Source organism: Salvelinus fontinalis, unplaced genomic scaffold (genome assembly GCF_029448725.1).
Source record: "Salvelinus fontinalis isolate EN_2023a unplaced genomic scaffold, ASM2944872v1 scaffold_0891, whole genome shotgun sequence".
NCBI classification, from domain to species: domain Eukaryota; kingdom Metazoa; phylum Chordata; class Actinopteri; order Salmoniformes; family Salmonidae; genus Salvelinus; species Salvelinus fontinalis.
The window spans coordinates 1-13,742 of NW_026601100.1; the positions used below are offsets into that span (position 1 = coordinate 1).

General features: G+C 43.2%; 1 protein-coding gene across 1 annotated transcript; it reads left to right on the forward strand.

Annotated features, from left to right (window-relative positions):
* Window positions 1–124: 124 nt before the first annotated feature.
* Window positions 125–11,399, forward strand: LOC129847601 (myosin heavy chain, fast skeletal muscle). Its single transcript, XM_055915353.1, has 22 exons — window positions 125–244; window positions 1,189–1,325; window positions 1,611–1,866; window positions 2,036–2,278; window positions 2,595–2,771; window positions 2,868–3,013; window positions 3,186–3,276; window positions 4,850–5,239; window positions 5,361–5,487; window positions 5,675–5,793; window positions 6,311–6,507; window positions 6,643–6,826; window positions 6,963–7,128; window positions 7,291–7,415; window positions 7,577–7,885; window positions 8,108–8,311; window positions 8,469–8,594; window positions 8,724–8,894; window positions 10,333–10,437; window positions 10,531–10,626; window positions 10,782–10,913; window positions 11,267–11,399. Exons 1-22 carry the CDS (start codon window positions 164–166, stop codon window positions 11,285–11,287), a joined length of 3,603 nt encoding a protein of 1,200 aa, XP_055771328.1. The 5' UTR covers window positions 125–163; the 3' UTR covers window positions 11,288–11,399.
* The last annotated feature ends 2,343 nt before the right edge of the window (window positions 11,400–13,742 follow it).

Sequence of the window (13,742 nt, forward strand, 5' to 3'; positions counted from 1 at the left end):
CACAAGCACGCACACACACACGCACTCCAAGGGTTTTCCCAGCATCAGAATAGTCAAACCTTTTACGTAATATAACCAACATATTACAACTTGACATGTTAAAAATGTCTCCTCTATCAGGTACAAAGTACTGAATGCCAGTGTCATCCCTGAGGGCCAGTTCATGGACAACAAGAAGGCTTCTGAGAAGCTGCTTGGGTCCATTGATGTGAATCACGAGGATTACAAGTTTGGACACACCAAGGTCAGTCAAAAACACCCAGTAAAAGCTGACAACAAAACACAACTTGAAAAATAATTTAAACCCGTACCATATAAAATGTCTCCAGTTGATCTATCCATCCTTTTGTTCTTCTTTTTTAAATGTTTTTATTTATTTTGTAAAATTTTTTAACCCATTTTCTCCCCAATTTTTCGTGGTATCCAATCGCTAGTAATTACTACCTTGTCTCATCGCTACAACTCCCGTACGGGCTCGGGAGAGACGAAGGTCGAAAGCCATGCGTCCTCCGAAGCACAACCCAACCAGCCGTACTGCTTCTTAACACAGCGCGCCTCCAACCCGGAAGCCAGCTGCACCAATGTGTCGGAGGAAACACCGTGTACCTGGCCCCCTTGGTTGGCGCGCACTGCGCCCGGCCCGCCACAGGAGTCGCTGGAGCGCGATGAGACAAGGATATCCCTACCGGCCAAACCCTCCCTACCCCGGACGACGCTATGCCAATTGTGCGTCGCCCCACGGACCTCCCAGTCGCGGCCGGCTGCGACAGAGCCTGGGCGCGAACCCAGAGACTCTGGTGGCGCAGTTAGCACTGCGATGCAGTGCCCTAGACCACTGCGCCACCCGGGAGGCCCTGTTCTTTCTTCTTCATGTAAATGGAGAAAGTTGGAAAAACATTGGACTGTTTATTTTTTCAAAGTCATTCGTCACAAGTATAGAAGAAAAACTAAACTCATTACCATGTGCATTGTGTTATAGTGGTATGGCTGCAGGTATCTGTATATTATTAATCTACAACTGTACAATAACTAACAACTTAGAAACAACCGATCCCATGGTTTGTTTGTAACCGTTGCAAAGTTAATGTTGTTTAAATCAATCAAGTGGTGTTGTTCCCCTCTTTTGATTCAACCCTTTCTATCTGTCACCATCTGTGGTTCCATTGACCATGTTAACCTGTGTCTCAGGTGTTCTTCAAAGCCGGTCTGCTGGGTGTCCTGGAGGAGATGAGAGATGAGAAGCTGGCCACTCTGGTCGGCATGGTCCAGGCTCTCAGCCGTGGATTCCTCATGAGGAGAGAGTTTAGCAAGATGATGGAGAGGAGGTGAGGAATAGTAGACATCTTGGCAAAGCTTTCTGTCAACCACCTGTATCTAATGCGTTAGGATTACATACTGTATCTGCTCTGAGTTGTTCAGAATGAGAAAGTACATCTTATAATGGTCTACTAAAGCTTTTGGGTTAATTTAAGAGGGGTTACATTTTCCTAGCCCCATTCCTCAGCTGTAAACAAACATTGGTGGGGGGGGGATTTTGTTGTTCTTCGAGTCACAGAATGTAGCTGTAAGCATGTCACTCACCATGTCACTCTGTCCTTTCTGTCAACCAGAGAATCAGTTTACGCCATCCAGTACAACATCCGCTCATTCATGAATGTCAAAACCTGGCCATGGATGAAGTTGTACTTCAAGATCAAGCCCCTGCTGCAGAGCGCTGAGACTGAGAAGGAGCTGGCCAACATGAAAGAGAACTATGACAAGATGACGACAGACCTGGCCAAGGCTCTGGCCACAAAGAAGCAAATGGAGGAGAAGTTGGTGGCCCTGACGCAGGAGAAGAACGACCTGGCACTCCAAATAGCATCTGTGGGTGAAAAAACAACAATCATTACTGTCAAATTTACATACATATGAACACACCTTTTTATTGCCAATGTTATATACTTTATATATCTCATGAATTTCGATTGATTTACTCTGACCTTCAATACACAAAGTGAGGCCTCTGATGTTTTCCCCCCTGTTCTGAAACCAGGAAGGAGAGAGTCTGAACGATGCTGAGGAAAGGTGTGAGGGGCTCATCAAGAGCAAGATCCAGCTGGAGGCCAAACTCAAAGAGACGACCGAGAGGCTGGAGGATGAGGAGGAGATCAATGCTGAGTTGACTGCCAAGAAGAGGAAGCTGGAGGATGAGTGCTCTGAGCTGAAGAAGGACATTGATGACCTGGAGCTCACCCTGGCCAAAGTGGAGAAGGAGAAGCACGCCACTGAAAACAAGGTCTTGTGTCTTACCATAGACAGTCTAACCAAACAATAATCACCTCAAAACATAGCTTAACAGAAATGGAATTCACGTTGTACAATAGTAGAATTTCAGTTGCGTGGTACTCCCAACATTCATTGCATGTTCTGCTCATTTATGACTTCCATTCAGTACACTGGCATGGTGAACACTGACATCTAGTGTTGAATATATAGTACAGTAATTGTTGATGCAGTTCTAATCTAAATGAATTGAATGCAATATATAACAAACTATATCTCCCCTTTATGGTGAAGTGACCAAAGACAAATTATGTTGTGGCCATTTCCAGGTTAAAAACCTGACAGAGGAGATGGCGTCTATGGATGAGAGTGTTGCCAAGCTGACCAAGGAGAAGAAAGCCCTCCAAGAGGCCCACCAGCAGACACTGGATGACCTGCAGGCAGAGGAGGACAAAGTCAACACTCTGACCAAGGCAAAGACCAAGCTGGAACAGCAAGTGGACGACGTGAGTGGAGTTTGACATTTTGGCCATGATAGCATGTAAAATGATATTATCTTCAGTTGTTTAGATTTGAACAATATATGTGTTTTTATCTTCTAGCTTGAGGGTTCTCTGGAGCAAGAGAAGAAGCTCCGTATGGACCTTGAAAGATCCAAGAGAAAGCTGGAGGGAGATCTGAAACTGGCCCAGGAGTCCATAATGGACCTGGAGAATGACAAGCAGCAAGCTGATGAGAAAATCAAGAAGTAAACACAAACCTTTGACTACAGTATTATGATGGTTGTTCTTGACTAATTCTTGTAATTATGAATGAACATTTACATGGTATTCTTAAAAGCAAAGTGAATGGTATGATGCTCTCCCTTTACACTATTGAACCAAAACCAACTCTGCAATCGACCTATTTGTGTTTCTCAGGAAGGAGTTTGAGACCACCCAGCTCCTCAGCAAGGTTGAGGATGAGCAGTCTCTGGGAGCTCAGCTGCAGAAGAAGATCAAGGAACTCCAGGTACAGTACAGGATATTTTTTTATTTATTATTTCACCTTTATTTAACCAGGTAGGCTAGTTGAGAACAAGTTCTCATTTACAACTGCGACCTGGCCAAGATAAAGCACAGCAGTTCGACACATACAACAACAAAGAGTCACACATGGAATAAACAAACATACAGTCAATAATACAGTAGAAAAAAGAAAAATCTATATACAGTAAGTGTAAATAAGGTAAGATAAGGGAGGTAAGCCAATAAATAGGCCATGGTGGCGAAGTAATTACAGTATAGCAATTAGACACTGGAATGGTAGATGTGCAGAAGATGACTGATACTGGGGTGCAAAGGAGCAAGATAAATAAAAAAATACAGCATGGGGATGAGGTAGTTGGATGGGCTGTTTACAGATGGGCTATGTACAGGTGCAGTGATCTGTGAGCTACTCTGAGAGCTGGTGCTTAAAGCTAGTGAGGGAGATATAAGACTCCAGCTTCAGAGATTTTTGCAGTTTGTTCCAGTCATTGGCAGCAGAGAACTGGAAGGAAAGGCGCGTGCTACGGGTGGGGTGCTGCTATGGTGACCAGTGAGCTGAGATAAGGCGGGGCTTTACCTAGCAGAGACTTGTAGCTGACCTGGAGCCAGTGGGTTTGGTGACGAGTATGAAGCGATGGCCAGCTAACGAGAGCATACAGGTCGCAGTGGTGGGTAGTATATGGGGCTTTGGTGACAAAACGGATAGCACTGTGATAAACTGCATCCAATTTGTTGAGTAGAGTGTTGGAGGATATTTTATAGATGACATCGCCGAAGTCGAGGATCGGTAGGATGGTCAGTTTTACGAGGGTATGTTTGGCAGCATGATGCTTTGTTGCGAAATAGGAAGCCGATTCTAGATTTGATTTTGGATTAGAGATGCTTAATGTGAGTCTGGAAGGAGAGTTTACAGTCTAGCCAGACACCTAGGTATGTGTAGTCTTCGGATCTAAGTCAGAACCGTCCAGAGAAGTGATGCTGGACGAACGGGCAGGTGCGGGCAGTGATCGGTTGAAGAGCATGCACTTAGTTTAACTTCCATTTAAGAGCAGTTGGAGGCTACGGAAGGAGAGTTGTATGGCATTGAAGCTCGTCTGGAGGTTAGTTAACGCAGTTTCCAAAGAAGGGCCAGAAGTATACAGAATGGTGTCGTCTGCGTAGAGGTGGATCAGAGAATCACCAAACTCCAGTACAGAGAAGTACAGACTTGAATAATTTCCTTGAAAACATTTCTTTCCAGGTTTCCAGGTGGCTTCTGATGGCTCAGTAGGTTGGAAGATGGTGTTTCTTGTTGGTGCTTCTTACCATCCCCACTCAGCCCTCAATGACAATATCCATGTTAAAATGGCTTATATCCATCTAGAGTCCTCTGTCTAACTTTTTACCTTTGAGGGTTTGGCTCCTGCATGGGACACTGTCTACTGAATATATTAGTGTAACTGGCTTTTTATTAAACACATTTATGCAAAATATACATACTATTATTATTTTGTGAGGTTCAATTGTTTCAACTGTATTGTAGTGTTCATCCCCCCTGCTCCTGCCCCCTGTTCTAGGCCCGTATTGAGGAGCTGGAGGAGGAAATTGAGGCTGAGCGTGCTGCCAGGGCTAAGGTTGAGAAGCAGAGGGCCGATCTCTCCAGGGAACTTGAGGAGATCAGCGAGAGGCTGGAGGAGGCCGGAGGCGCCACTGCTGCTCAGATTGAGATGAACAAGAAGCGTGAGGCTGAGTTCCAGAAGCTGCGTCGTGATCTTGAAGAGTCCACCCTGCAGCATGAGGCCACAGCCGCCGCTCTGCGCAAGAAGCAGGCCGATAGTGTGGCTGAGCTCGGGGAGCAGATCGACAACCTGCAGCGCGTCAAGCAGAAGCTGGAGAAGGAAAAGAGTGAGTACAAGATGGAGATTGATGATCTCTCTAGCAACATGGAGGCCGTCGCCAAGGCTAAGGTGAGTAGTAATGTTTTGGTCAAGCAGTGTTGAGGATGGTCAACTACATTACCATTCAAGTGAACTGAAGTTGACAGGAGTCACATATATAAAGTAATGATGGTACATGTTTCACTAACAGGGCAATCTGGAGAAGATGTGCCGTACTCTTGAGGACCAGCTGAGTGAGCTCAAGACTAAGAATGATGAGAATGTTCGCCAGGTCAATGACATCAGCGGACAGAGAGCCAGACTCCTGACAGAAAATGGTACCTTCAACAACGATCAAAAAGCCAATGCTTTTCTTCAGTAGAACACAACATGTATTAGGGGCTATATCCACATAGCTTCTACTGTACTACTCACCACCTAACATTGCACTACGATACCTCAGAATCCATTTTCAATTTTAGAAAACAGTGACCCTATTAACAAGATGTTCCTCTGTCCCTGCAGGTGAGTTTGGTCGCCAGCTGGAGGAGAAGGAAGCTCTGGTGTCTCAACTGACCAGAGGAAAACAGGCCTTCACCCAGCAGGTGGAGGAGCTGAAGAGGGCGATTGAGGAGGAGGTCAAGGTAAGGGACCCAAAATGTAGAGTTTAGAGCCACATCTTTACATAGACAGTGACTACACCACCCTCAGAGACTAGTGTAACCAGGAGGACTATCTGTAATTATTGGTGGCACAGACGCTGTTTCATCCCTTCCTACACTGAAATGACCCTTGCCTAACGTTCGCATCTGAAGCTGGTCTTACAGCACGGCTATCCTCACCATAAGGCGATAGTTCTCCTGTATATTATGAGTACAGCGACTGCAATTAGAAGGCATAATGTTAATGTTACTACTTAGCTTCGGCTGGAGGAGGTCGTGTAGAACCAAGTCCAGATAAAGCGTCAGGGGTGAAAAAGTTTAATCTAAAAAGGAGGGTAAAAATGTAAATACAAAACTGTAATTAAAAAGTAAAACCGTAATTTTGGCAGGTAGCAAAGTAACGTTAGCAACAAACTGCACAGCTTCGCGTAAAGAAGTCCACATAATTTGTTTGACAGTCTCACTCATGTCTCCTTGTCTTTGTCTTTCTTTCTCACAGGCTAAAAACGCACTGGCCCACGGTGTTCAGTCTGCCCGCCATGACTGTGACCTCCTGAGGGAGCAGTTTGAGGAGGAGCAGGAGGCCAAGGCAGAGCTGCAACGCGGCATGTCCAAGGCCAATAGTGAGGTGGCTCAGTGGAGGACTAAGTATGAAACTGATGCCATCCAGCGCACAGAGGAGCTGGAAGAGGCCAAGTGAGTCGCACGCAACAGAAAAACTCAGATATGGTGTGGATGGTGAGGGTGGTAGGGGGGTCTGAGAAAATGTTACATCACCATGTATTGAAACATATCTTTCAATCTATAAAACCGACCTCTGTTGTCCAACAGGAAGAAGCTGGCCCAGCGTCTGCAGGAGGCCGAGGAGACCATTGAGGCGACCAACTCCAAGTGCGCCTCCCTGGAGAAGACCAAGCAGAGGCTGCAGGGAGAGGTGGAGGACCTCATGATTGATGTTGAGAGAGCCAACGCAATGGCCGCCAACCTCGACAAGAAGCAGAGGAACTTTGACAAGGTGAAAATGAATAAACCTCACCTTAGGCTGATATTTACAGTCTGCTATATGATCAATTGCAGTATAATTGTAGGATATTTATAATTCAAAACTCTTCATCAATGACTTCTGATGAAAATCACTTGGATTTCCCTAGGTTCTGGCAGAGTGGAAGCAGAAGTATGAGGAGGGCCAGGCTGAGCTGGAAGGAGCTCAGAAGGAGGCTCGCTCTATGAGCACTGAACTCTTCAAGATGAAGAACTCCTACGAGGAGGCTCTGGATCATCTGGAGACTCTGAAGAGAGAGAACAAGAACCTGCAACGTGAGCATTTAACAGCAGTTCTATTTGGATCATGTTTCATTAGCAAAATTAATTGCTGTTAATTAATTCACTGATATTATGATTCAATGTCAACTTCAGTAGATTGGCAATTTCCACTGAAAATCTCCCAAGTCTAAACTGCTCCTGTGTGTGTGTGTGCAGAGGAGATCTCTGACCTGACTGAGCAGATTGGAGAGACTGGCAAGAGCATCCATGAGCTGGAGAAGGCCAAGAAGACAGTGGAGACAGAGAAGTCTGAGATCCAGACCGCTCTGGAGGAGGCTGAGGTACAAACTACAGCTGTTTGATGGGGAAAGCAGTGTTACACTAGCCAACGCCAGCTACAGTCCAATGATCCCTGTATTGGAGTTTATTGTAGTCATATATATTTCATTCCTACATCCAAATGTATTGAACACAATTGGCCTGACTGCTTCTGTTTGTCCAGGGAACACTGGAGCACGAGGAATCCAAGATTCTGCGTGTGCAGCTGGAGCTGAACCAGATCAAGGGTGAGGTGGACAGGAAGATCGCTGAGAAGGACGAGGAGATGGAGCAGATCAAGAGGAACAGCCAGAGGGTGGTTGACTCCATGCAGAGCACCCTGGACTCTGAGGTCAGGAGCAGGAATGATGCCCTGAGGGTGAAGAAGAAGATGGAGGGAGACCTGAATGAGATGGAGATCCAGCTGAGCCACTCCAACAGGCAGGCCGCTGAGGCCCAGAAACAGCTGAGGAATGTCCAGGGACAGCTCAAGGTAAAGGGACTGGGACATCAGGCTCAAAAACCTGAACATGGAGAGGGATTTGTTTTTGAATCTGTAGAAAATAATAGAACAGAGGATTTGAATAGAGTGGTTTATGTATTAAAGGTAGCGATACTGGGGAAATTTTTACCATTGAACATTTCTATCACTGATCGATCCTATCACCTCTACTTCCACAAGTCCTAATGAACGTATGTCATTGTGAACCCCCAGGATGCCCAATTGCACCTTGATGATGCCGTCCGTGTCGCAGAAGACATGAAGGAGCAGGCAGCCATGGTGGAGCGCAGAAACGGTCTGATGGTGGCTGAAATCGAGGAGCTGAGAGTTGCTCTGGAGCAGACAGAGAGAGGCCGCAAAGTGGCTGAGACTGAGCTGGTAGACGCCAGCGAGCGTGTTGGACTGCTGCACTCCCAGGTATGGGTCAAAAGCCATTTCTAATGAAACTCAACCAAGCATACATTTTAAACACACCTGGAATTTGACAGTGCTTGCCTTAGATTTTCATAATTTCAGTCGTGTGACTTGCAAGTTCTCTTGAGAGTCAAACAAATCATCTTGTTTACTCCTTCAGAACACCAGCCTTCTGAACACCAAGAAGAAGCTGGAGACTGACCTGGTGCAGGTGCAGGGAGAGGTGGACGACATCGTCCAGGAGGCCAGGAATGCAGAGGAGAAGGCCAAGAAGGCAATCACTGACGTGAGTCCTTGAATTGCATCACCTTGATTTGTCCCCAAGTGCCAATGGTAGCTGGGCTGGTTAAGAACAACAAAGATCTCAGAGACGACGTTATGATTTGTGCATAAATTAAACAAACTACTATTCCAGGCGGCCATGATGGCTGAGGAGCTGAAGAAGGAGCAGGACACCAGTTCTCACCTGGAGAGGATGAAGAAGAACCTGGAGGTCACAGTCAAGGACCTGCAGCACCGCCTGGATGAGGCTGAGAATCTGGCCATGAAGGGAGGCAAGAAGCAGCTCCAGAAACTGGAGTCCAGGGTGAGTTACCAGCAGGAGGGATTAGGGTGGATTGAAAGACTGATTGCTGGAAATGTATTTGATCATATACAAATACACAGGAGCACTGTTTAGTGACGTGTTCACCTAGATCAGGGGTTCCCAAACTTCTTTGCATTGGGGACCACCCCTTTTGTGATAGCGAAAAGTGAGATACAAATAGCATCCACGCAGATTTCCTATGACTTCCTCAGTGCATGACTGGACTAATTAAGTCTCGGTCCCTGGGAAATAACATTTTTAAGTCCCCCCCTCTTTGAATCAGAGAGAAAATGTTGCAGTTTTAAAGGTAATTTCCTGTCATTCTACACATTTTGCCGTTGGGCAAAAAGAAAAGCTTGCAGTTTTATAGCTTAAATTACAGTGAATTTACGATCATAACAGCAAATTATAATAATTGTACACTTATTTAGTGGAGTTGATCCAAGACCTTTAAATAAATTAAAATGTATTCATCTAGTTGCTTCATTCAGGCTTAATTGTCTCAGCAGACTTCTTCTAATCTGCCATTTCAATCATAATAATAATAATTCACAATACATATCAACACAGAATATAATATACAATCATCGAACTTATGTCATAGTAATAATTTCTCTCTATATATGTTTCATTCACTGGCCGTTGCTAGGGAAGCTAGCGTTGCTATGCGGGGCTAGCAGCTAACAGGCGAATGGCTGAATTAGCTTGTAGGCTAGCGGACTTGAATAAGTTCATAAAACCTGAAAATACAACACATAACATCTCAACAAACATATGTACATGCTCCAGAAACATTACCGTTTTGAATATGGTGATTTTACACTCGCTTACCTTCAAAAATATATATATATAAATGTATTTCTGTCGGTGATTCTGTCTTCATGTTGGCTCACTTGGCAAACTACTCTCAACTGCCATGGCTCGAGCTCCATAATGGAATCAATGTCACAACATAAAAACATGAGAGTGGTAACCTTTAATTGCCGTACTGGTACTGGACCATACACCACTAAACGCATGACAAAATGGTTAAATAGTAATATTTCAAATACAAGAAGAATTGAGTTGTGAGCTTCCTAGACCCGTTGTTTATCTAAGAGTTAATAACATAAATTGTGGATTAATAATATTACACTGTACTGCACCCTCTAAACTTTTTCCAAAGATCCCGTGCTTTTTAATTTGTTCTTGCTAGAAATATACATAAACAAATGTAAATGTAAATTCCACTTTGAGAACCACTGACCCAGATAATGAAAAGTTGTTGTTATTATTACAGACCCCTTCAATAAATGTTTTAAAAGAGTACATAGGAACAGATGACAATTGTGCCCCATTGACTGGGTAGAAGACTATACCTCTTTTACAAATATTTGTTCTGATTTCAGTCTGATTTCACGACCTCCAACAAATTCCTACGTTTATTTCTTCCACAAAGGTGCGTGAGCTCGAGACTGAGGTGGAGGCAGAGCAGAGAAGAGGTGTAGACGCAGTAAAGGGAGTCCGCAAGTATGAGCGCAGAGTCAAGGAGCTCACTTACCAGGTAAAAGAAAGTGCCTTTACACACTTGACAATAACACAGAAAGGTTTGTGCATAAAACTATTGTGACTTTGATTATTTGATCTTCTCCCACAGACTGAGGAGGATAAGAAGAACGTTAACAGACTTCAGGACCTGGTAGATAAGCTGCAGATGAAAGTGAAGGCCTACAAGAGGCATTCTGAGGAAGCAGTGAGTCACAGAGGGCATTCATACATCGCTATCCATATACATTTCTATCCTAAATCTGACAATGTGTTTTGTTGAAAATAATATTTATATTTGCTACCTGAAGCTTCAAACTTTAAATGCTGATGTTCTGCTCTCCCTCTCTTTTCCTCACGTAGGAGGAAGCAGCCAATAGCCATATGTCTAAGTTCAGGAAGGTTCAACATGAGCTGGAGGAGGCTGAGGAGCGTGCTGACATCGCTGAGACTCAGGTCAACAAGCTCAGAGCCAAGACCCGTGACTCTGGAAAGGTACAGAACTGCTTCTAAACCTATACCTGACTCATGTTCAGATATGACCACATCAACACCACCTATGATTCAGTCTTCTCAGAGGTCAACACAGACCTTTTACACTCAACTGTATTGAAGATCTCTAAGAAGACCATTTCAGGAAGGGCTAAACAATCTAATGAGAGTTATTCAGTTAGTACTTCAACATCTAAAATCCAAGCTGAGCACTGAGCACTAAAGACTTGATCCATTATATTCTATCCATATATTTATCATGTTCATTGTTATTACTGATCCATTATAGTATATCCATATATTTATCATGTTCATTATTATTACTGATCCATTATATTATTTATTTCTTCTTACAGGGAAAAGAAGCTGCTGAATAAACAAGACCAAAGTATTGAAGATCAAAGTCTTACCATTTTCCTGTGTTTCATAAAATATGATTTTCATGGTGAAATGTTGAGCGTTGATTAAAAACATGTAGATCTACATACACTTCCTTTGTGACTGTGGACTTATTACTCAGCAAACAGAGTTTTAATACCATAAAATATTGTACTTTAAATAATGGAGCAATCTGGGATTCCAACAGCAAAAGTCACCCCGACAAAGCAGTCCGTTTTTTGGGTAAACAGCTGAGGGATGAGACTGGAGAAAGGTAACCACTCTCAAATTCTCAGACTGAGCTATGGATGCAAGGACTGCAAGTTTGTTCTTGCTTAGTCTTACATTTATTGAATTCAATGAATTCAGCCAGCCTCTGCATTTAAGCTGCTTCTTTTTTCAAGGTAATGCTGGTAGATTGCCATTGGAAATAATGACTCTAGTGTGTAAAACTCTGACACTTGTTAAATATGCATGTCAATTTTGAGCCTTACCCCCAGCCGTTTATTTTGTACTTATATATATTATGGATCCCCATTAGTTCCTGCCAAGGCAGCAGCTACTCTTCCTGGCGTCTGTCAAAATTAAGGCAGTTTTTAAAACATTACAACACATTCATATCAGATTTCACAACACACTGTGTGCCTTCAGGCCACTACTCTACTACCACATATCTACAACACAAAATCTATTATCATGCGTCTGTGACAATGTTTGTGTTGCTTCACAGTCCCCGCTGTTCCATAAGGTGTATTTTTATCTGTTTAAAAAAAAAAGTGTTATTTTAAATACTTTCTTGACACGTATTTTTCTTAAAACTGCATTGTTGGTTAAGGGCTTGTAAGTAAGCATTTCACTGTAAGGTCTCTACACCTGTTGTATTCGGCGCATGTGACAATTAACATCTGATTTTGATTTGTTTTTTGCCATTGGTATGTGCAGCCATGAGTTCACCAGTCAAACTGCCAAGGTCAGAGGTTCCAGGACCGCTCTAATCATTCTATTTTGATGGTCATAACACTGTCATAGGGCACCACAACACATATATCTTGGTCCTGCATGTAACATTTGATCTCTTAATATGGCTGAGATCCCGCTAACGGGATCGATATGACAACAGCCAGTGAAAGTGCAGGGCGACAAATGCAAACAACAGAAATCTCATAATTAAAATTCCTCAAACATACAAGTATTTTACACCATTTTAAAGATACACTTCTTGTTAATCCCACCACAGTGTTCGATTTCAAATAGGCTTTCAAATAGACAAACGATTGTGTTAGGTGAGTGCCTAATCACAGAAAAACTCAGCCATTTTTCCAGACAAAGAGAGGAGTCACAAAAAGCAGAAATAGAGATAAATGAATCACTAACCTTTGATGATCTTCATCAGATGACACTCAAAGGACTTCATGTTACACAATACATGTATGTTTTGTTCGATAAAGTTGATATTGAAATAAAAAAATCTCAGTACACATTGGCACATTATGTTCAGTAGTTCTAAAAACATCCGGTGATTTTGCAGAGCCACATAAATTTACAGAAATACTCATCATAAACGTTGATGAAAATACAAGTGTTATACATGGAACTTTAGATAAACTTCTCCTTAATGCAACCGCTGTGTCAGATTTCAAAAAAGCTTGACCAAAGCACACCATGCAATAATCTGAGTACAGCACTCAGAGACCAAAACAAGACAAACAGATATCCGCCATGTTGTGTAGTCAACAGAAGTCAGAAATAGCATTATATATAGTCACTTACCTTTGATGATCTTCATCAGAATGCACTCCCAGGAATCCTAGTTCCACAATAAAGGTTTGATTTGTTTGATAAAGTTCATCATTTATGTCCAAATACCTCCTTTTTGTTCGCGCGTTTAGCCCAGTAATCCAAATTCATGACACGCGAGCAGACGAAAAGTCAAAAAGTTCCGTTACAGTCTGTAGAAACATGTCAAACGATGTATAGAATCAATCTTAAGGATGTTTTTATCATAAATCTTCAATAATGTTCCAACCGGAGAATTCTTTTGTCTGCAGAAATGCAATGGAAAGCAAGCCAACTTTCACGTGAACGAGCGTGGTCAGCTAATGGCACTCTGCCAGACCTCTGACTCAATCCCCTCTCATTCGCCCCCACTTCACACTAGAAGCATCAAACAAGGTTCTAAAGACTGTTGACATCTAGTGGAAGCCTTGGGAAGTGCAATATGACCCCATAGACACTGTGTATTCAATAGGAAAAGAGTTGAAAAACTACAAACCTCAGATTTGCCACTTCCTGGTTGGATTTTTTCTCAGGTTTTTGCCTGCCATATGAGTTCTGTTATACTCACAGACATCATTCAATCAGTTTTAGAAACTTCAGAGTGTTTTCTACCCAAATATACTAATAATATGCACATCTTAGCTTCTGGGACTGAGTAGCAGGCAGTTTACTTTGGGC